The 24374-nt window shown below is 40.3% G+C and overlaps 1 protein-coding gene and 1 long non-coding RNA gene across 15 annotated transcripts in view; one reads left to right on the forward strand and one right to left on the reverse strand.

Annotated features, from left to right (window-relative positions):
* The window catches only part of LOC110599118 (uncharacterized), an 82472-nt gene extending 62371 nt beyond the window's left edge, over positions 1-20101 (reverse strand). For 5 of the 9 annotated variants that reach the window (XR_013434528.1, XR_013434523.1, XR_013434526.1 and 2 more), the window contains exons 1-4: positions 19961-20089; positions 19451-19576; positions 17754-17867; positions 15890-16043 (exon numbers count right to left, since the gene is read on the reverse strand). This is a non-coding gene — a long non-coding RNA (uncharacterized LOC110599118). Of the gene's footprint in view, positions 1-1488; positions 6544-11204; positions 15347-15889; positions 16044-17753; positions 17868-19450; positions 19577-19960 lie in introns of those variants that run through there. The other 4 variants (XR_013434529.1, XR_013434521.1, XR_013434527.1 and 1 more) reach the window with 4 other exon arrangements.
* Positions 20102-20169: 68 nt separating this feature from the next.
* Slc25a26 (solute carrier family 25 member 26) overlaps positions 20170-24374 on the forward strand; it is a 130406-nt gene continuing 126201 nt past the window's right edge. For 2 of the 6 annotated variants that reach the window (XM_021733259.3, XM_078038635.1), the window contains exon 1: positions 20363-20571. In XM_021733259.3, the coding sequence (XP_021588934.1) occupies positions 20377-20571 (195 nt within the window). In that variant the 5' untranslated portion in view covers positions 20363-20376. The other 4 variants (XM_040289592.2, XM_005335322.5, XM_013362876.4 and 1 more) reach the window with 4 other exon arrangements.

Raw genomic sequence — 24374 nt, forward strand, 5'->3', positions numbered from 1 at the left:
TAAGCAACTTAGAGAGATCCTGTCTCTTAATAAAATATAAAATAAAATATTAAAAAAGGGCTGGTGATGGGGCTCAGTGGTTAAGTACTTCTGGGTTAAATCTCTGGGAAAGGAAGAAAGGAAGAGAGAGAGAGAGAGAGAGAGAGAGAGAGAGAGAGAGAGAGAGAGAGAGAGAGAGAGAGAGAAAGAAAAGTAAAAAGAAAAAAATGAATTCCATTTTAATGTCAAGCCCTCAGTTTGATTCCCAGCTCTGAGAAATAAAAAAAATAATCATTTTAAAAAGTAAAAAGATACAGACCTAAGAAGGAATTGTATTAAGTTGCTCTAGACAGTGCCATTTAGATAACTCCATAGGGAGTGAGTGGCAATTCTGAAGCTTCAACATCATTGAAAAAGTACAATATTTTCCTTAGTTCAAGACCCAAGTGACATTTAAAATTAAAATTATTTATTCTGGACTCTCAATTAACTTTTATAACTTGGACCTAATTTAATTAATAAATTATCTTTAAATGCCTGTAATTTCTAAAGGAAAACATACAAAAACTGCTGATCAAATAGAATTTTAATTTACCCATTTTTCTTCCAGCACCATTAGATTCATAAAACATGAAAGTACCTTTGGATGATAATACATATATTTAGTTTTGCCTTTTTTAAGTTTTAAAATAATGGGCAATAAGTGCTCATAAAAATATTCTCAGAATGGTTTTTAGCCTTTTCTTCTACGTTTAGGGAGAAAAGAAAGGGTTGTTTACATTTAAGGTAGTAGTTATTTTAGGATAGTAAGTAAAAGTAATCCCTTGCTTCAGAGCGTTTCTGGTAACAGTTCTACAGTGGGCTGACGACCTTCCACAGTCGCCCTGTACAACTGGCTGCTGAGTTCAGGTCCTAGGACTTCAGTGGGGCTGGAGTTCATGTCCTTCCATTCCAATGGCAGAGAATGAAATTTAATCCTTCTTTTTTTGGTACCAGGGATGGAACCCAGGGGCACTCCACCACTGAGCCACACCCCCAGCCCTATTTTGTATTTTATTTAGAGACAGGGCTCACCGAGTTGCTTAGCACCTCACTTTTGCTGAGGCTGGTTTTGAACTCACAATCTCCAGCCTCAGCCTCCTGAGCCCCTGGGATTACAGGCGGGCACTTGCCTCCCATCCGCCTGCCATTAAACGGCTCTTCTTGCCTTGGCCAGCAGCTAACATGTTAGACAGTTGACTACAAAGAGGAAACCATGGAACTAGGAGTTGGGGAGGTATCAATTAGTAAGACTAAAAGGGACTCCCAGGGGGAAATGTAAATCTGAGAAAACAGGTGCTGTGGGTTCCATGTTGGGCTAAGAACACTGACTTTGGGGGCAAAGAAAGGATATCCAGCTCTGATATTTGTTGGTTGTTTGTTCTACTTGGTTTTCCCAGGAATTAAAAGGTTAGGTTGTATAACGCAACAGTGTTTTAACATTTCACTAATTGAATGAAGCTAGTGATGTGCAACAAAAAGGTTTTCATGTTTATTTTTTGAGACTGTGCATGTGCTGTATTAATTTCACACTCCTTGAACATGTATTCCTCTTCAAATTACAAAGTAAAAGTGGTGTTGAGACTCAGAGATAAAAGCATAATTTTTAAACAACATAGACATGAATTTAAAATTCCCTGTCCCCAGAATCTTCTATCTTTTTTTCTGATTAGGAAGCAAATGCACTCATGGGTCTAGCTATTGTCTCCAAACTAGATTATTTCAAGGCAGACAATTTTCAGGGATGTGTCACACATGCACATGAGGAATGCCCAATGTTTTTTTTTTTTTTTTTCCTTTTGTACCAGGGTTTGAACCCAGGGGTGCGTAAACACTGAACCATATCCCCAGCCCTGTTTTATATTTTATTTAGAGACTGTGTCTCACTGAGTTGCTTAGGGTCTCGCTGATTTGCTGAGGCTGGCTTTGAACTTGTGATCCTCCTGCCTCAGCCTCCTGAGCTGCTGGCATTACAGGTGTGTGCCACTGCACCTGGTGCCCCGTGTTTCATTTTGACTTCCACCTTTCTGATCCATGGAGACCACGTCTGACCCTTTGTTTGAATAATTTCTTCATTCAGTCAGCAAATATTTAACCATGGGCCAACACTCAATGATACCCAGCTAAGACCATTTGTTCATAAAGGCATCTGTCCTAATTTGGATTTCATCTATGCTGTTACCCAAGACAAAGACAAACTACCACGGCAGGTAGATTCTGGAGAACATGAACCCTGAAAGCACAAATCAGAAAGTAGAGAACAATATTTTTCTGTACACAGCGTAGCAGGGTTTCAAGCCTCATATTTGAGAAACTATCTGAAACAAACATAAAATCTTGATTGTGCTGCAAACTTCTCATGGTGCAGCCCATGTAGACAGGGTGAGAAGTACCAGTTCCAGAGATGGGACATTTTCAATATGTCTGGGATTGTCTCCTGTAGCCACAGGTGAACTCAGGTGAATCAAGAGGATTTGGGGCTGTGCAATACAGTATCTACTGCAGAATTCTACCTTTTCTATTCTGAGGCTGGGTCCATTTTAGAGCTAGAAAAGTTCAGACTGGCTTAGACCCAGGGCAGCCACACATGAACATGTAGATTGTGTACTGGGCAGTATGAAAGACTGCCACTTGCATAGACTGTGACATAATTATTGTCCCCTGGATCTATACAGTAAAAAGCCTGTAAAACATTCACACGGACTTCAGTGTACTTGACACACCTCAGTGCCATGGGATGTACCGCCTGTAGAGTACTGCACAGTATTTCTTTTATAAGAAAATCCTCCTACAAAGGGTCAGTATTATTTTTGCAAGATGAATAAAGTTACTGTAAAGCAATAGAGGACATTTCAGAATAAAGGGAGACTTAGTTAACATACTTAAGTTTCTATGTGGCAACCAGACTCAAAAAACCCAATAGGTTTTAAAACATAATTAACATCTCGTCTTAGCTTTTACCTTTATTTATTTATTTTTATGTGGTGCTGAGGATGGAACCCAGTGCCTCATATGGGCTAGGCAAGTGCTCTACCACTGAGCTCCAACCCCAGTTTTTTTTTTTTTTTTTTTAGCTTTTTAGATGGATCCAGGACCCTAGGTACAGCTTCTGGGTCTTGTTGGAATACCATTTGCTGCCCAAATGCCCAGATTTTTGACACTTCTTCCCTACAGAGGGCAGGTATAGCTGCCTTACCTTCAAGGTGCATCTGTGCTACCTTAACACAGAGAAACTGCAGCCTCAATTCCCACGAATCCGTTAGACCATCCCAGTCCAGTTCTTGGCTTTACCACATTCAGTACAGTTCCAATAATTAGGGGTTTTTACAGCAAATAAGGCAGATGCAACCTCTCACATAAATCTGAATCTCATTTCCAATGGAATAGTCTCCAAATTCTTAACTTCCTTCCTTCCTTCCTTCCTTCCTTCCTTCCTTCCTTCCTTCCTTCCTCTCTCTCTTACTCTCTTTCTTTCTTTCTCTTTATTGCTTTCTTTCTCTTTCTCTCTTTCTCTTTCTCCTTCTTTCTTTCCCAGGAATTGAAGTCAGGGGCACTTAACCACTGAGCCACATCCCCAGCCCTTTTAAATATTTTATTTGGAGACAGGGTCTCCCTGAGTTGCTTAGGGACTCACTAAGTTGCTGAGACTGGCTTTGAACTCTGGATTTTCCTGCCTCAGCCTGCCAAGCCGCTGGGATTACAAGCATGCGCTACTCTGCCTGGCTCCAAATTCATTTCAAAGGCAGTTCTTAGTTCAGCACAATCCTGATATTAACATTTTATTCACAACATTTAACTGTAATTTTATTTTATTCACAACATTCTACACAAATCCATTTTTAAAAATGAAGTAACTTTTTTTTTATATAGCTGTATTTTATTCATTTTTTTTAATGTGGTGCTGAGGATTGAACCCAGGGCCTCACATGTGCTAGGCAAGCGCTCTATCACTGAGCCACAACCCCAGCCCCTACACAAATCTTGATGAAGAAGATTTGTATTTGTATGTGTTGTACAAAATCATGGGCCTCATCTCCAAATTCTATCTTAAAACAATTGAAGATGCTGTAGACTTTCATGTGAATAAATGCATAGGCCAAACTTTTTTTCCTCATTGTAAATTAATCTCATTGTGCATTGAGAATATTTTGTAAAGAAGCATATAATATATATTTTAGAAACACAGTTAGCAATTTAAGTTTAAATCTTTTTTTTTTTTGGTACTGAGGATTGAACCCAGGGGTGCTTAACTACTGAGCCTCAGCCCCAGCCTTTTTTATATTTTTTTAAGAGACAGGGTCTCACTGAGTTGCTTAGGGCCTCACTAAATTGCTGAGGCTGGATTGGAACTCTCCATCCTCCTGCTTCAGCCTCCTGAGCCACTGGGATTACAGGCATGTGCAGCAGCTCCCTGTGAGTTTAAATCCTTATGATAACACTTGTCCTAATTTCTTTCCTATTGCAATGTTTCTTGCACAGGACTATAATCAAATTTGAGAAGTAGAGGTGGGAGAGAGAGGTGATCATCAACTGTTGTTATTGATCAACTGTTGAAACAAATATTTTATTAATAAAACTGAGGTCATTTTCCCAAGAATTAAAAATCCTTTATAAACCAGGTGTGGTTGCAAGGGCCTATAGTTCCAGCTACTTAGGAAGTTGAGGGGGGAGGATTGCTTGAGCCCTGGAGTTCAAGGCCAACCTCAGCAACATAGAGAGACCTGAGACTTGTCTCTACCCCTCCAAAAAAAGTCCATTAAATCTCCTATACTGGGGACCCAGGACTTCCTGAGTACTTACCGATGCTTATTTTTATACGGATTATTTGTGTGTGAGGACATTACATAGAAAACATTGTAGAAAATGTCTTTGTTTCCGAAGGATTAGTCAGTAATATTCTCACTTATTCTCTCTTATTCTCAGGGTTAATGCACCTGCTTTTATTCTGCAAGTGGCTTGCTTGTTCATTAAAGGCAATTTTACTGTTGTTATTCTACTAAATAAATGAGAACATTTATTTAGTGATGCTGGGGATCAAACACATGTACTCTACTTTTGAGTCACATCCCCAGCCCCTGGAAACTTTTATTTATAATCATTCTTTCTCAAGCTTTACTAAGATGAAAAGTTTAGATTCTTCCTTGAGTGTCCCATTTTGTATCTGCAAGCATCGTAGAGTCGGTCTCATTGATCATCATAATGATTTTTTAAGGGAGAGATGATTTCTTGCTCTTGTGACATGGCCAATCTGTTGCCAGCTGGGTTATGACAGACTGATTTCTCATTGTCCTGGTTGAAAGCAGTTGTATTTCTGAGAGCAGCATGCCCCCCCCTTTTTAAAGGAAATCATGGCAGGCAAATGGCATTGAACTCTGGCAGAGCCCAGGGATCAGGAAAATTAAGAAAGAGATTGCCACATGGAATTCACAAGCTGTCTTGTGAGAAACCCATATTGCAAATTGATATCCTCTGTATTCCAATTGTTGTAAATGTTTACTGTTGATGTTTGCCTGGAGAACTGGGTTCCACCTTCTGCAATCTTAGACCAATCGTATAATTGACTCCTCCTCCTCATTGGGAGGGACAGTGTTTGACCCTGGTCCTCTTCATAACCCTCATGGCGACCATCCTATTCAGGAGAGCTCATCTACAAGGCAGTCCTATGTTCATATGGGTGCTGGGGTCAATAACCAGGCTGACTTCATTTTAGTTTTCTTGCACTTTTTTTTTTCCTGGTGGGGGGCAGTACGAGGCATTGAACCGAGGGCCCTTAGCCACTGAGCCACATCCCCAGACCATTATACTTTTTGTTTTGAGACAGGCTCTTGGTTAGTTGCTTAGGGCCTTGCTAAGTTACTGAGGCTGGCTTTAAACTTAAAATCCTCCTGCCTTAACCTCCCAAGCTCCTGGGATTACAAGTGTGCATTGAATGGCGTGTCCTCTGCAAATAGAGAACAAGGAACAAATGTAGGAGCAGTACTTTTCTGGGGGAAAGAATACCTTGAAAATTTCAGTACAAAGCCTGGGTCTGTGGGAGTCTTGGATGCCTATAGGACAGTCAGCCAAGCCAGAGAAATAGGTGGCTCCCAAGTGGCTGTCTTCTGCCTCCCACCTGGGTAGGAAATAAGCACCTGATGTAAAAAGGAAAAATGAATTTTATGCAGTTTGATTAAACTGGAAAGAAGCAGCTAGGTTTTTTTTCTCTGGTGGTCCTACAGGAAGCAGTTACAATGTGGAGAAACCAAAGCCAGGTGATATCTGTGTGTAGATTTAGCTAGGCTGGGCTAGCCAGAGAACAAGTCAGGCTCAGCCTCCTTGGCCGGTCCTCAGCATTCAGGATTAAGAAATCAATGGTTCCATTGATTTTTTCAGCACACATAAGCTTTTTTTACAAAGTTGAAGATGCAGTTGTGGTCTCCTTCATCCTCTTCTTCTCTTTGCTCTTTCTTCTCTCCTGCATTCCAACAGATGAGCTTGTACAATGTATCTGGCCCTGAGGATACAGTGGTGAACTTGACATTGTCCCTGCATTTTTCAAAAAAATTTTAAAATATTTATTTTTTAGTTGTGGTTGGGCACAATACCTTCATTTTATTTATTTATTTATCTATTTTTGCAGAGGACACGCCATTCAATTCTCGTGCTTGGCTTCTCACATCTGACTTTAAATTTTCTTTCATGGGGGTAGAGTAACTGAGTTTGGAACTTCGGTTCCCCACTCTCCTGTGACACTTTTTTTTTTAAAATTTTGAGACATGGTCTCAATAAGTTGCTAAGGATGGCCTCAAATTCACAATCCTCCTGTCTCAGCCTCCAGGGTCACTGGGATTACAGGATTACTATGGCACCATCTCATTCACTCTTTTAAAAGCAATCCTTTTGAACTGTAAATGGACTCACTGGGAGAAAGATCAAGAAGATGAATGGTTGGCCTATAACATTTTAGCCTAATGTGTTCATTTAGAATGCATCCTGGTGGCTCAGAGTAAAAGATGTTGCCCTTTTCAGTGGAGGCCTGCTATTTGTTTGACAGAAGGTAATAAATAAAAAGACCAGTGCCCCAGGTTTGCAAGGGTGAAAGTAAAAATGGCAAACTAAGCCTGATATAAAAACACACTGGTGAGGGAGCTGGTGAAGGGAAATTCAAAATAATACCTATCATTCTTTTAGGCTAGTCCATATTGGTGAATTTTCTGGAGTCCTGTGGTTCTCTTTTTTTTTTTTTTCAGAGTTTGCTAGCTCAGAATCTCCTTTACCTAATTTTTAATTTGTTTTAATTAGTTTAATACATGACAGTGGAATGCATTTATGTACTTTGATATATCATACATAGATGGGATAAAATTTAATTTTTCTAGTGTACATGTTGCAGATTGGCTTAATTTGCTTAGCATGCTATTCTACAACTCCAACCATTTACTGGAAAATGCCATAATTTTACTCTACTTTAAAGCTCGAGTAATATTCCATTGATCTTTATCCATTCATCTATTGAGGGATACCTAGGTTGGTTCCATAGTCTAGCTATTGTGAATTGTGCTGCTATTATCATTGATGTGGCTGCAATCTGTGGTTCTCTTACTTTTTAAAAATAGTTTTTTTTATTAGTGTATTTTATACAGAATAACGGGTTTCATTGTGGCATGTTCATACGTGCAAATAGCATCCTTTCCTGTGGCTCTTACACAGAGCCTTTCACTAGTTGCTGCTTCCCTCCAGCAAGTTTAACTAGGAAGCACATGGTATTGAAGGAGATAGGAGAACTTCTATTATTTATTGATTAAAGAATGTCATATGTCAAGTATTTTTGATGATACTAAAAACCTCTTCATCTTTGAAATTAAATACATTAAATATGTTCTACTTCCCATGAAGAAAATGTGTTTTTCAATTGTGACAAATGTCCATAATATAAAAATCACTATTTTAATGGGCTGGGGATGTGGCTCACTGGTAGAGCACTTGCCTAGCATGAAGGAGGCCCTGCATTAGATCCCCAGCACGCATACGCGCACAGAACCTCTTTAACTGTACAGTTCAACAGTATGAATGAAGTTTTTTAGTACATTCACCTTGTTGTGCTTTTATCTCCAGAATCTTCTCATCCTCTCTAACAGAAACTTGGTAAACAGTAAACAATAAACTCTCCATTTCTCCTCCCCCAAACCCCTGGAAGCCACCATTCTGTAACAGAGCCCCTTGGAAATTAACAGCCCCAAACTCCCCAATTTCCTGATGCATTGTTTTTCTGCAACCAGAGTTGCCCCAGTCTGAGAATGGAAACTGAGAAACTGGCCCCAAAGCCTGGGCAGATGCCAGGAAGGGTTGGAAAATGGAATTGTAATGTACTCTGTGGCTAGCACGGCCTAGCTAAATCTATATATGCATAGTTACTGCTTTGTGTCTCACAGTACCCCCTTTCCTCTTATAAAAAGCTGTTTGCACCCCTGAGCCTTCCAGAGAGGGAGATTCAAGACAACACAGACTTAATAAACTGGTTTTCTTCCACCAACTCTGTCTTCCCTGCTTTGGTGGAGCAGTGAGCAGAAGAACTCTTGATTCCAGTAACAATTTTACTGCATTTGACAACTCTAGGTACCTCGTATATGTGGAATCACATAAAATTTGTCTTTTTGTATCTGGCTTATTTCATTTAGCCTAATGTCTTCAAGGTTCATCCATGTTATAGCATGTGGCAGGGTATCTTTACATTTATTTTTGTGCATGTGTGTGTATGGGGGGATACTAGGGATTGAACTCAGGGACACTCAACCACTGAGCCACATCTCCAGTCCTATGTTATATTTTATTTAGAGACAGGGTCTCACCTAGTTGCTTAGGGCCTCGCTAAGTTGCTGAGGCTGGCTTTGAACTTGTGATCCCCCTGCCTCAACCTGCAGAGCTGCTGAGATTACAGGTGTGTGCCACCATAACTGGCAATTATTAAGGCTGAACAGCATCCCATAGAAGGTATAAATGTTCGTGCTACATTTTGTTTATCTGTATATTTGTGGATGAACAGTGGGTTGTAGGAAGTTTAAAATGTGGAGCAGAGGGCTGGGGCTGTAGCTCAGTGGCAGAGCGCTTGCCTAGCATGCTTGAGGTACTGGGTTCAATCCTCAACACCACAGAAAAATAAACAAATAAAATAAAAGAGCATTCTGTCCATCTACAACTACAAAAAGATATTTTAAAAAAAAAGTGGAGCAGAGACACGATCCTTCTATTTTCTTACATTATCTTACTGTGTTAGTTTTGTGTTGTGAAATACCTGACAAGAACAACTGAGAGGAGGAAAAGCTTACTCAGGCTCATGGTTTCTGAGGTCTCAGTTCATGGCCAGCTGATGCCATTGCTCTGGACCAGATCTGAGGCAGAACAGCGTGGTGAAGGGGCACTGGGAGGCGGAGGGAAGGCTGCTCAGCTAATGGCAGCCAGGAAACAGAAGGGAAGGAGCCACAGGGAAGATGCAGCCCTTTCAGGCATTACCCCTGTGGCCCCCCTCCTCCACTCACGCCCCACCTGACAACAGGTATCACCTGGTACAGGATCTTTTCAAATTATTGCTCCATCAAATTTATTAATCCACTGATTAGGTTACAGCTTTCATAATTTCCACATCCTGCAGTAACACAGGACTTTGGGCAAAACATCTCATATCCAAATCCTAATACTTCCCCTCTTTTTCTTTGTCCTTTTCTTCATTCCTTCTCTTCCTTTCCCCTCCTTGGGTAGAGGGAGGATGGATCGATGTTTTTGTTTTTTGGGGGGTTTTTTTGCACCTGGGATTGAACCAGCGGGTGCTTAACCACTGAACTACATCCCCAGCCCTTTTTATTTTATTTTTTTATTTAGAGACAGGGTCTCAATGAGTTGCTTAGGGCCTTGCTAAGTTGCTGAGGCTGGCTTTGAACTCTTGATCCTCCTGCTTCAGCCTCCCAAGCCACTGGGATGACAGGTGTGTGCCACTGCGCCTGTCAAGGATGGAATTTGGCTAAGGGATGTTATCTTTGGGAATCTCAAGAAATAGTGAAATAACTTCATTAATTAAAAAAAAAATTGTTTAGAGTGGTTTGAGGCTCTCAGTAGCATTGATCAGAAAGTACACGGTTCCCCTATTCCCCACGTCACCACATATGCACAACCCCTCCTACCCAACTAATTGCATTCCTTATCAGGATGCATTTATTACAGTTGATGAACCTGAATTGAAATATCATTATCGCCCAGACTCCATTGTTTACATTGGGTAAATCACTCCTGGTGTTGTGCACTGAGTTTTGACAAATGTATAATGATATGCATCTATCACAGTAGCACTAGACAGTATAGTTTCATTGCCCTAAAAATCCTCTGGGCTCTTCCCATATCATCTCTCCCCACAATCTCTGGTAAGCATTGATCTTTAGATTGATTTCTTTCACTTAATGTGTTTTAAGCTTCCTCCATGTCCTTTCATGGCTTTAACTCACTTTTGTCAACTTTTCACCCCTGTGGCAAATACAACTTTGTTGGAGAACAACTTAGAGGAGGTAAGATTTGTGTTGGTTCATGGTTTCAGAGGTCTCAGTCCATGGTTGGCTGGCTCCATTGCTTTGGACTTGAACTCAGGCAGAACCTCCTGGGGAAAGGTTGGTGGAAGAAAGCTGCTCTGCCCCTGGAAGCCAGGAAGGAGTGGGGCGGGGAGGGAGGGAGGTGTGTGTAGATGGGTCCAGGGCATGCCTCAGAGATGGATTTCCCCAGCCATGGCCCACCTGCCAGCAGTTTCCACCACCTTCCAGTAGTCCATTTGGCTACCAATGGATTAATCCACTGATGAGGTCAGAGGCCTCATGATCCAATCATCTGCCCAAAGCCCCACCTCTGAACATAGCTGCATTGGGGACCAAGCCTCTAACTCATGAGTCTTCGGGGGACATTCCAGATCCAAACCATAACAGTATTGTATAGTATCCCCTGTCTGGATGATCACAGCTCAGTTTTCCATTTGCCTACAGCAGGATTTCTTGGTTGCTTCCAGGTTTTTCCATTTAACATAAAAGCTGCTTTAGTCATCCATGTGCAAATTTTTGTGTGGTCATCAATTTTCAGCTTATCTTAGTAAATACCAAGGAATGCAATGTGCTGTGTCATTTGGTAAGAACGATGTCTACTTTGGTAAGAAACCTCCAAACTGTCTTCCAAAATGGCAATCACTTCCTCTTGGCATTTATTGTTTTCCTTTCAGAAACCAGGACTCTAGACTTGTAACAATTCATAGGGTGGCAGTTTGGGCTAATTGAGAAAGTATAGGGTTTGTAAATCAGTCATTTGGATAGGGCCTAACATAAAATGGTTACAGTTTCTTCTAAAGGAGTGTCACTGTGAACTGAGAATTGGGATATCGAATCATTAGGGGCTTTTTTTGTTGTTGTTTTTTGTACCACAGTTTGAACCCACTCAGTGGCTTATCCACTGAGCCACCTCCCTAGTCCCTTTTTATATTTTATTTAGAAACAGGGTCTCTAAATATGAGTTGGTTAGGGCTTTGCTAAATTGCTGAGGCTGGCTTTGAACTTGTGATCCTCCCTCCTCAGCATCCCAAGTCACTGGGATACAGGCGTGAGCTACAGTGGCTAGCTAATAGGTTTTTTAAATGACTGTTTGAGCCATTAAATAATACCTAAACCAAGGTGTTTTGTAGAGGAGGAGATGAGGAGAGTCTCTGAAGGGACTAATGATAGCTTGGGCATTCTGGGTAAACAAGGTGGACAAGATCTAGTCTTCTTAATCAGCAGACTGCAAGGACAGTGGATCCAGGGTAAAAAGTCAAGTTGAGAAGGTAAGACATTTATAACAAAAAGCTTTTATAAACAAACAGCTGGTATTTAGCACTTTCTGATGGAATAAATTAATTTGAAAAAAATAATAAAAACTCCTATTTAGGCTTAGCTGAAAGACTAAGAATGAAATGATCCTGTATGATGCTATACTGATGGACACACCTCAATGGGAGGCATTTTTTAAATTTTTTATTTTTATATGGTGCTAGAGATTGAACCCAGTTCCTCACACATGCTAAGCAAGCACTCTACCATGGAGCTTCGGCCCCAGTCCCACAGTGGGGGACATATTTGTTCAAATTTATTTACATGACTTACAGGTAAATCACAAGCCCTGTTTCTATTTTCTCTTTATTTCCTGGGCTACAGAGGAAAATAGCCACAGTTGTCCTTGAATATAATGATAGAGTCTGAGAAAAATCATTTGCCAGTCATACTCTGTCAGGTGTCACAAGGGTGACCTATAATTACCCATTACCACTTCAATAGAGGGGAACAATTAAAGCAAGGGCACTTCTCCGTCACATTTCAGTGAGACAGGATTGTGAACCTGATGGGCAGTCAATGTCCAGAGCACCAGGTTTTAGAGTGGAGATCTTTGTCAGAGAATGTGAAAATTAGCCAAACAACATTTTATTCCTGGTTATTGTTCTGTAGGTCTTGGAAACCTAGTCATAGCTTCATTTTGGGTCAAATACTGAACAACATTCAATTATGGAAGATAATTGAACCACTCTTTGTGAAGTCTAGGCAGGTGTCTTTCAATCTGCTCATGGAAAAGGTTGAGAAATGAAGCAGCATTGTGTTGAGTGGCTGTCAGCTCGACACAGGTCGGCAACAGAAGACTTATATGATACAGTGGTAATAACTATTTATCAAAAATGGCCCATAAGGGGAAAAGAAAACAGATGCTTTTTTTCCCCCAAGTACTGGGGATTGAGCCCTGCCCCCACTCCCAGGGCCTCTCATATGCGAGGTGAGCACTCTAGCACTGAGCGACAGCCCCAGCCCTTTTATTTTATTTTCAGACAGGGTCTCACTAAGTTGCCCAGGCTAGCCTTGAACCTGCAATCCTCTTGCCTCAACCTCCTGAGTGGCTGGGATTACAAGCATGGATTACTGTGCCAGGCTAGCATGCATCATTTTAATATACACAGAGGTAACCAGTCTTTACACAGATTTTCTTTTGTTGTTATCTATAAGCTATATATGGCATCTAATGATTCCTCCTGCTATATTCTTGTCCTACTAGAATCCTCTGAGTGTGGTGTGGCAAAAACAATGGGATGTCACTCAGAGATTAGGTTACAGGGCTTATTTTGGGTGGGGCCTGGGGTTTTAACCCCAGGCCTCTCTCATGCCAAGCACATGTCCTATCATTAAGCTGCAATCAATGTTTGGCCCAGGACTGGCTTTTATTTTATTTTATTTTTTTTATTGGTTGTTCAAAACATTACAAAGCTCATGCCAATCCTTCAAAAACAAATGGCTTTTTATCTTAGCTGTTGTCTCTTGGTTGCTCACTTACTCTGATGCTATGTGGCAAGCCCCTGTATGGAGAAGCCCTTGTGGCAAAGGGCTGAGGAGGCCTTCCATCAGCAGGCTGTGTGAGATTGAGTACCTCAGCCCACCATCCTATGAGGAAGTGAATCTTGCCAATGTATATGAGTGAGCTTGTTGGTAGACCCTCCATTGTTTGAGCCTGAAGATGAGAATGATGTCATGCATGAGACTCTGAGCCCATAGAACCTCCTAGCTAAGTCCCATTAGGATTTCAGACCCACAGAAACTCTGATATGATAAATGTATGTTTTTTAAAAGCTGTCAAGTATTGGGGTAGTTTGTTATGTAGCAACAGATAATTAATATGCATATATTACAAAGTCAGATTAGATTGTCTTTTGTCATTTGGAGTTTATATATATATATATATATATGTTGTTGATAGACTTTTATTTATTTATTTATATGTGGGGCTGAGAATCGAACCCAGTGCCTCACACATGCCAGGCAAGTGCACTACCACTGAGCCCCAGCCCCAGCCTGTCATTCGGAGTTTTAACAGTAAACAGAAGGCACTGGACTAGGATTTTGGAGAGAACTGTGGGCCATGTCATGAACTCAGTAAGTTCTGAAAAGGAAGCCAAGCCTTCCAATGGTGGAAAGCCTTGATCATCCCTAGAACTGAAGGAAAAAGGGGAGGAAGAAGCATTACCAAAGGTTGAGGAGAGGTGAATCACAGTAAGACTGTACATGGGAGTCTAGAAGAGGACTCGGCACCTGTTAGAATTGGGTGCAGGCAGGGAGTGGGCAGAGATACCTTGACTTCTCTCCACCCCGAACCTTCATATCTGCCTCTAACTTTCACCATCCATCTCTAGCTGTTAACCAGAGATCAACTCCTAGGGGTCAGCCCCTTTGGGAGCAGGGGTCAAGACAGAGAAACTAGATGTCTGTTGGGGCATAGAGAGAAAAATGAGCACATGAACAAATTACTGGGTAACTGTTTTTACGTTTTATACCTTTTTTGTTTCATGATAGATTCTTCTACATAATTGTTTTAGGTATCTATATATTATACTATAATCAAATTATCTAAATACACACTAACATTTTGACTATATACATTCTTATTTTTCTGTGATAAACAGTGAAATGAATATCTGTATATTATATTTCTGTGAATTTTCTCAAGTAAAATGGGAATAAATTGCAAAAAAGCAGAATAGTTGAGGACATATTTTTAAGGATTTTGATACATCTTACTATATGACTTACCAGCAAAGTTTCTCTCTTTTTCCTCCTGAAAAAAACCTTTGCCTTTTTGATTATTAAAAATATTATTTTTCATAGTCTTCATTTTGGAATATGAGTGTGTTTTAAAATATTTTTCAAATGCTCATTTGTTAATGTTTTTTTTAACTCTGCCCATTTTTCTGTTGGTATTCAGTCTCATTGATTTATGAGCACTATTTACATATTAAAATTTCAATGTTATTTTATATACTGCAAATATTTCCTAGTTTAAATTTTTTTTCATTTATAGCACTTGTTTTTTAACCTCAAGAATGTTAAGATTTTTTTTTCTAGTATTCTTTTAATAGTTATGTTAAAATAAAAAAATATAAAGGGCTGGGAATGTAGCTCAGTGGTAAATCACCCCTAGGTTCCATCCCCAGTACAAAAACAAACAACAATAAACCCTGGCCATTCAAATAGGCCTTCTACAGTTTTAATCTGACTTTCTTTCCATTATATATATTTGCTACCCTTTTTAGATGGATTAAAATATTTCCATGAATATTTTTTATTGAAAATGATTCTAATCATTGTCTTGATCTGTGCTGCTATAACAAAATAACACAGATCAGGAAACTTATAAAGAAGAGAAATTTATTGCCACAGTCCTGGAGGCTGGGGAATCTATGATCAAGATGCCATCAGATCTGTATCTGGGGAGGCCCCAGGCTCTGCTTTCAAGATGGTGCATTGAATGTGACATCCTCCTATGATATGAGGTGGGAGGTCAAAAAGGCCAAGTGCTATGTGAAGCCTCTGTTATGAACGCTTTAATCTCTTTCATGAGGGAGAGGCCACCATGGCCAACTCATCTTCTAATGGTCCTACCTATTAATGCTATCATGTTGACAAGTAAGTTTCAACATATAGATTTGGGGGAGCATGTTCAAACCATACCAACTACTATATATTTCAATAAATATCAGTAACAGGATTCTAGATGGGCCTAGCTGAAGATTATGTCCTTGTTTTCCCCTCAAATTAGGCCTAATTGGTTTTTGTTCATTTGTTTGTTTTATTCTTGGCAGTGTTAGTGAACAAACCCAGGGCTTCTGCAGGCTAGGCCAGTGCTCTACCACTGAGCTGTCCCTAGCCTCAGGCCTGTTTTGTTGCCTCATGTCTTGAACCTCTTGATAATTTTTATAAATACCATAAATATTTTAGAGCTTGATTAAAAGTAATTTTGGCAGATCCAAGAGAGGCAGTATTATTAATATAGTGTCACATGTGTAATGCAAAGAAGTACTTACCACAGTGCTCTTCTTTTAAAATGAAAAATATGAGGACATTCGGCACACATGAGTATAATCAGTCTTTATGCTGGCATTTCATGAAAAGGGAGCTCCAAGTCATGTTTGTAATATGTGTTTTTCCCAAAGGGCTTCCCGTGGCTTCAAGAAACACCTGACACAAAAGAGAATATACATTTCATTTTGATTTCAGAAAATGATTTCTATTTTAAAAGTTAAAGACAATCTTTACATTGGAGAGGAAAATAGTGTTTCCTTAGTTTTTGATCTAATGATGTTTTAAATCAAAAATCAAATTGAAGCCGGGTGTGGTGGCACACAGCTGTAATCCCAGAAGTTTGGGAGGCTGAGGCAGGAGGATCACAAGTTCAAAGTCAGCCTCAGCAACATGGCGAGGCCCTAAAAAACTCAGTGAGACCCTGTCTCTAAATAAAATACAAAGTAGGGCTGGGGATGTGGCTCAGTAGTTGAGTGCCCCTGAGTTTAATCCTTGGTACTAAAAACCAACCAAACAAACAAAAATCCAAATCCAAAACCAAAAACCAAAAACCAAAACACTCAAATTGAAAGTCTGGGTAAAAGTTTCTCTTAAGGCTTGTGCATGGTGGGACACATATGTAATCCCAGAGACTCTGGAGGCTGAGGCAGAAAAACGTCAAGTTTGAAGCCAGACTGGAAAACTTATCGAGAGCCTGTCTCAAAATAAAATAACAAAAGGAGAGGACTGGAGATGGAGCTCAGAGGTAGAGTACCCCTTGGTTCAATCCTCAGTACCACAACTTTTTTTTTCTTGTAGGTGAGGAGTAGGTGAGGAGTTATATCTAAAATTTCCAAGAACACTGGAAATAAAATTTATTTTCATTTAGAAAATTATGGTGGTGTGTGATACAATGTGACTATATACCTTAATAATTTGTCAGTATCTCATTTACAGTACTCTACAACTTAAATAGGATCTATAACTTAAATAGGAAAATACAGAATAAATTTAATATTTTTCTCTATGCCAAGCACTTGCCTAATTACTTTCTATAAATATTTTATTCAGTCCTCATAATTCTGTGGGATAAGTATATTTTAAGGAAATTTATTGAGATAAAACTTACATATAATAATTGCGTCCATTTTAATTGTGTGAGTCAATGAATTTTAGTGATGTATTGACCAATACAACCATCATCATAATGATTGAGTCTATTTTAATCATTGCAAAATATCCTTTTGTTTCCCCTTTTAGGTCTTTGCCCAGCCCTGGGAAAGCACCAATATGCTATCACTGTAATTTTGTCTTTTCTTGAGTTTTAATGTAAGTGGAATTACAAATATGTAGCCTATTGGAGCTTGCTTTTTTCACTTAGCATAATGCTTTGAGCTTAATCCATGTTGCTTACATATGTCAGGAATTAATGGCTTTTTATTGCTGAGTAATATTCCATTGTGAGGGTGTACCATATCATTTGATAGTCAGTTGGGTTGTTTCTATTTTTTGGTTATTATGGATAAAATCGCTGTTTTAGTAAGCTTTTTCATCACTGTGTCGCGGTGGGCAAAAGGTGTGACTTATGCAGTCGAAGGGGAGAATAAAAATTGTCCACACCTTCTGCCCTTTTCACTGCTTTCTTTACTCAAATTACTTAATACAATTTCACTCTATAGGTTCTTAATCAAGAAAGTGACAATCCTTAATACTAGGCACTCAATAGACATAATCAGTTCACAGCAAACAATTCTATAACAATTCTAAGCACTGCAAACACACTTAATCATAACAGGCTCATGATAGACAGTCCCTCTGCATACTAAGTTCAAGTGTCAGATCAAAGCCTCAAGTCTTAGGCTCTAAGTCCAGCAGATGCACACTTACTCATACTGTGATGACATGATCAGGAACCAAGGCAGGCTTCTGGGGTGGAACTGATGGCCAGTTGAGGAGAGGGTCATGGGGAGAAGTCCTTTTCTCACCAGAGTCAAGAGACTGCTGTAGAGTTTGAGAATGGTGAGAACAGTGCAGAGGATCGGGCAGATGAGAGAAGAGTTGGGATGTCAGTCTAGGTCCTCATCAGGCTCTCAGCCTTGTGTGCATCAGTGTCAGCTGGCTGAATGTCTGTTCATTTGCTCCATCATTTATACTAAACTTGGGGGCTTCTGACCACCCTTTCAATCTCTATCAGCTGCTACTGGATTTCTCAGTGATGTCATTTGCCCCGGCGTTAAAGCATCTGTTCTGGGGGTCCCCACCCTGATTTTCTTGCCTCTGACTCTGATCAAGGGAAGGCAACAAGCCAGAGACTTCACTCTGAGTTTGTCAGGGTGGGGAGAAGTGACTTGTTTGGGCCTGAGGGCCATATTGGAGGTCTCAGTAGGTGTGCCTGGTGAGATCTCAGGTTTCAAACTGGAGTTTTAAAACGGGAGTTGCTTAGGCTAAGGCCCAAGGCTATCTTTACACCCTGTGACCAAAAGACCTAACAAGAATAATTAGAGGAGAAAAGGAATTGCTTTGGGCATGAGGTGAGGAAGAACTTCATGGCAGAGGAAAGCAGCTCAGGACATGGCAATCAGGAAGCAGAGAAAGCTCTACCCAACAAGGACAAAATGTAAACCCCACAGGCACTACCGGTCTCCTCCAACTGCACCCTACCTGTTTATAGTTACCACCTACTTAATTAATTCAAGTGGATTCATGTACGGATTAGGTAAAGACTCTCAAAACCTAATGATTTCACCTCTAAACTTTCTTACATTGTCTCACATGTGCACCTTTGGGGGAAACCTCATAACAGTTGCTTTCAATAATAATGTAAGCCTTTATATGAAATTACTCTTATTTCTTAAGAGAACATTATGTTTTTCTAGGGGTTGTGTTGCCTAAAGTTCAGTCCTTGTCCACAATGCCAATTCAATGAAAAGGACACAGTTTTGAGAAAAAAGGAAAAAGGTCTATTGCTTTGCTAGCAAAGACAAACACCCGGGTAGGGTGGTGATGGTGATGGTGGTGGTGGTGGGGATGTGGGGGTATGTAGGGGTGTTTCCTATTCCAAAGGCTGTGATTCTACCCATCAGGAGGAACAGGAGGATTTTAAAGGAACTCTTCAAAGGTTGCATCCCAGGTGTGTTCTGGTAAGGGATCTCAGAGCGCCCTCACTACTTAGATCCTCTGGCAGAAATCTCCTTCCTGTGGTTGATGTGTTCAAGGACAATTAATTAGGGGAAGAAAAAGGTGACACTGTCTCCCTAATCTTGTTAGGGACCCGGAGAGGGGAGAAGAAAAAGAGAGAGAGGAAAAAATGTCCTTTTAAAAGTAAGACTCAGAGCAAAAAGAGCTATATTCAAAGGCTGAAGTGGACCACTGTAACATCTGTACTATATTAAATCCCCCCAAACAATGTACCAGTTGCTTTTCATTCTTGCTAACAGTTGGTCTTTTTGTCTAATTAAACACATTGGTGAGTGTATAGTCATATCTTTCTTTTTTATTTGTGGTGTTGGGGATAGAACCCACACAGGGGCTAGGCAAGGAGTGCTACCATGGAGATACCCCCCTCCCCAGCCCTAGGGTCATACCTTATTGTGGGTTTTCACTGCATCTCCCTAACGTGGTAGCTAGTTTCCAGCCTGGCATCCACTGATCCTGACTTCTGCGTATTCATGCCTTTGTGCAGTCCAACTCCAGAACAAGTAAAAGGCTCTCTTTTAAGAAGTAAATAATTTTTAAATGAAATAAATGCCAGTAAGGAGAAGGGGAGGGTGTTCATTTTTTTGGTTAGGTAAGGAAATTTGTGAAGTCTAATTTTCTCTGTTTTTATTTGATAATCTGATAATGAGTTAATTTAGTAGGCACTCACACAAATTCTGTACAGATAAGACCAAAAATTACATCAAAATCAAATAACCAGGGCTGGGGTTGCCGTGGCTCAGCGGCCCATAAAAATAAATAAATAAGTAAAGGTTTAAAAAAATTAAATAACCGATTTGGGTTGGGATAATAGGAAATCATAACTAAGGCGTCCTGTAGCTCGTCTTGCGGCTCCGCGGGGCCTCCCTTCAGAAGAGCCGCCCCTCTCTGGGGTTTACCGTTTGGAATCACCTGGCCCTCCCTTCAGGCACCTCTCCTAGATCTCAGCTTGGGCTCCTTTGCTCGCGAGAGTTTCCCTCCATCTAGCGGTATCATCCCAGGGCTGCCGGAAACGGAGGGCGAGAAGAGCCGCGAGACTTGGCTGGCCACACCCGCCCAGGCCGGGTTTCTCTTCCCGCGCGCCCCTCCCAGTCAAGCTCCCCCGGGCTGCACGTGCAGTTGTTGTGGTTGACGTCACTGGAACCCGGAAGTGCACCCAGCGAAGGTCCCGCCCCCAAGATGGCGGCGCCCTGCGCACGGGGCCTCTACCGGCTTCGGCTCAGTCTCTAGTGACAGCTTCGACCCGGTCTGCGGGGACATGGAGCAGCCGGGGTTCACCGCCTCGCTAGTGGTGAGTGCGGGGCAGCAAGGTGGGATGCTTGGAGTGCCGCAGGCCTGCAGAGGAGCCCATGGGGATTTCCTTCCGGTTTGGCGCGCGGGCTTGGCGCGCAGGTTTGTCCTCGGGTTCCTGACCGCGAGGTCTCCCACGGAGCCCCGGGTTCTTCTGCGGTGGCGGTGCCTGGTCCCGAGGCCACGTGTCGTGACCTCACGTCAAGAGGGGGAACGAGAGGTACTTACTGTTCTCTGCGCCCTCTCTACTTCCTTTATACTCCATAATCTCTTCAAACTCGAGATTAAGTATATGTAACTAAAGGGGAAAAAAAGCAACAAAATAACCTGTCAATAAAATCGCTCATAGAGCCTCTCTACAAGACTAAGTTGTCATTTTGCTGTTATCTTTTTTCCGTCGTAGAAAATGACATTTTCACCTAATCATTCAATACATAATTAATCTGCTTATTTTGTTCCAACCTTGGGCTTTGAGGAAACATTGAAAAGCGCAGGTAGCTTTTCTGTGGAGTTCATGGGTAGCTTATTAAATTCCTTATTAAACTATGAGAGGCAATACGTTTTGACTTAAAAGAGCAAGAACATAAAGCCCTTTCTCAAATATTTTGGAGCTTCTATTTGGGCAGGTCCACTAGGGGACACATAAAGAAGTGAACAGGACAGATTGACTCTCTTCATTTTTATTAGTTGTAGATGGACAGAATGCCTTTATTTTATTTGTTTATTTTTATATGATGCTGAGGATGAACCTAGGACCTCACGCATTCTAGGCAAACGGTTTGCCTCTGAGCTACAGCCCCAGTTCATAAACACATAATTTTGAAAATGCATCTCATAGAATAAATGAAGGCCCACAGCTGTTTATTCACTTACATAACCAATGTTGGGAGGCACTCTTGGATATAATGTGGTGAACAAGACAGACCTACTTACAAGACTCAGGTAGTGGAGACAGAATAGTAAAGTGATTGTGGGGATAAATGACAGGTAGGCTAGGTTCAGAGTATTGTGGGCACATGTGGAAGGAAAAAGTTCCTTAGTCAAATGTATGGGATGATAGCTTTAGATTTGTTGAGACGTGTATAAGCTAGGTCTGTAGAGATGTACAGACATACATAACCACTTTCATTGAGTTTTCTAGTCTAGCAGGTGAGACAGCAATAGTAGTTTTGACAACTAACATTCCTGTCAGGAACTGGGATAACCTCTTATATTATATATTATTCCATTTAATTCTCACAGACAATTGAAGTCTTACCCTAGTTTTTCAGTTGAGGGAACTGGGATACAAAGAGGTTAGAAAACTTGTCCAAAGTCACACAGTTGAGGTTCATTTTATATTAAAGCTCAATCCAACCTAGGTGGTGCAACCTGGGGCTTTGTGTCCTTAACTGCTTCCCTTTACTTTCTCAAGTCAATAACAGTAGCAATTACTAAACAGAGATGAGTGCTAGAGTTAACAAAATAATTATTTTGGGCTGGGGCTGTAGCTCAGTGGTAGAGCGCCTGCTTCGCACTGTGAGGCGCTGGGTTCGATCCTCAGCACCACATAAAAATAAAAAAAGATATTGTGTCCAACTACAACTAAAATATATACCTAAAAAAACAATTATTTTAAAGTGAATTTTATTAAGGTATGATACACATGCAGGTATATTCTTTTCCTGTCTCTTTGTAGAGATTAAATTAGGACCAGTGGGTGGAAATTGCAAGAAGTTCGAGTTCATTCCAAGTGAAGGAAAAGCATTTTATTTTAGCACACAGTTAATGGTTCTGCCTTTCCTTTCCCTCCTCCTCCTTTTTCTTTTTCTTCTTCTTTTTTTTTTTTAGCTCAAGAGAGGACTACTTAGAAAGTTTTAGTTTGGGGAAGTTTAGGTATAAATGACTTTTTAATGTACTTTTTTTTTTTTTTTTTGTACTGGGGATTGAACCCAGTGGTGCTCTACCACCTAAACCTACACCCCCTACCCTTTTTTTGTTGCTGTTGTTTTTTAGACAGGGTCTCACTAAGTTGCTGAAGCTGCTTTTGTACTTGTGATCCTCCTGCCTTAGCCTCCTTAGTTGTTGAGGCCATCATATTCTGTTTGTTAATATACTTTTGTTTCCATTTCCAAACCCTAATACTACATGTTGAAAATCACTTTAATTTTTTTAAAATTATCAGACAAAATTTGAGTAAGAATAATGCTGTGCCAAATAAAAGAAACATAGTAGTTCCAGCTACAATTGTCCCATCTCTACACGTTAGGTTTAAGCAGATATATTTGTTGGCTTTTGCTCTGGTACTAGGGATAGAATGCCCCAAAGGTATATTCCCTGCCTTCATGGATTCATACTAGAAGGTAAAAATTAAATAAGGTTGGAGCTATAGAGCTTAGAGGTAGAGCGCTTATCCAGTGTGCTCAAGGTCATGGGTTCCCGTCCCAGCATGGCAAAACAAAACCCAAGTAAAGCAAAAATTAGCTCTGTAATTGCAAATAGAGATAAAACTTAACTGCTTACTGAGCATTTTAACATGTGCTTTTACACCGTTTTTTAAAAACTTTTTAAAATTTGTAAGTGAACACAGTACCTTTATTTTATTTTATATTTTTTTTTTTAGAGAGAGAGAATTTTAAATATTTATTTTTTTTTAGTTTTTGAAGGACACATATCTATGTATGTGGTGCTAAGAATCGAACCCGGGCTGCACGCATGCCAGGCGAGCGCGCTACCGCTTGAGCCACATCCCCAGCCCCCCTTTATTTTATTTTTATGTGGTGCTGAGGATCAAACCTAGTGCCTCACAAGTGTGAGGCAAGTGCTCTACCACCGAGCTACAATTGCAGCCCCTTACAGCTTTTTTGTAACTGAATTTATAACACAGTTTGGTGTTTAACTTTTTAAAAATTAACTTATAAACTCAAATCCTAGAATCATAAAACACTGGGAACACTAGTATTTCTCTAAGGTTTTTGAGCATTGCATGATTTAGGTTTTCTTTTGCATCAGCCAGTGGATGATTTTTGTCTAGAGAGCCAACTTTGAGGAGAGCTTTTAATTCATTATTGCTAATGAAAGACATGTACTCTTCAGTCTTTGGTAAAGTATTCTGTGTGTGTGTGTGTGTGTGTGTGTGTGTGTGTGTGTGTGTATTTTAATATTGGCATGTCAGATTGGTATTAGTAAACTTTTAAGAATAATTATAGTCACAGAATTCTAAAGAGAATGTATATTTATTTTGAAAATTGTTTAAAGGCCAGGCATTTTGCTGAGCTTATAATAGGTTCACTTATTTGTTTTTATTCTCATTTCACCTTAAAGTAATTCTAGTGAAGCATAGACAGTATTTTCCTCATGTTTAGAATGAAGATAATATTGGCTTAGAAAAGTTCCTAAGGAGACCCCAGTTGAGATTGAGATTGTCTTTCTGATGCCAAACTTGGCTCTTAGGCAATATTTAATCTGAAAGAATTTCTAGAGAAATAGAAGAATATTCAACTCAGAGTCTAGAAGTATTATTGCATTCTTGAGAACAGCCTCACTAAACAAAACTGAACTCTGCACAGCCCTTTTAAATAGGAGGTGCTGATAAACAGAATTTCTGGAGAAGTCTCCCGAAATACACCGTAAAGCTGTCCTTGTGGCTGGGGAGTGCTAAGAAGAATAGCAGCAGACGGATAACACTGGCTTTCAGTTGTTGTAACTGCTGTAGCAGACCAGAACAGGGAGAACCACATAGTGATCCTCTGTGGTTTTTCTTCTGAACACTCAGTCTTTTCATAAGGTGTTAGCTTATCATCTTCCAGTTCCATTTGGGAAGCCCTGCTGTGTAAATGATGCTGGGTTAGATATTTAGGAAGACAGAGGTGCACTTGGAAGGATTTTCATGCAGAACATCATGGTTAGAACTAAAGTGAGATATAAGCAAAATTATATGGAGTCAGGGAAGTAGCATTTAATTCTGTCTGGGAGATTGGGAATGGCATTATGAGCAATATGGTATTTGGTTGCATCCATAGGAATGACAGGATTTTTTTTCTT

Source organism: Ictidomys tridecemlineatus, chromosome 2 (assembly GCF_052094955.1).
Source record: "Ictidomys tridecemlineatus isolate mIctTri1 chromosome 2, mIctTri1.hap1, whole genome shotgun sequence".
Lineage (NCBI taxonomy): Eukaryota > Metazoa > Chordata > Mammalia > Rodentia > Sciuridae > Ictidomys > Ictidomys tridecemlineatus.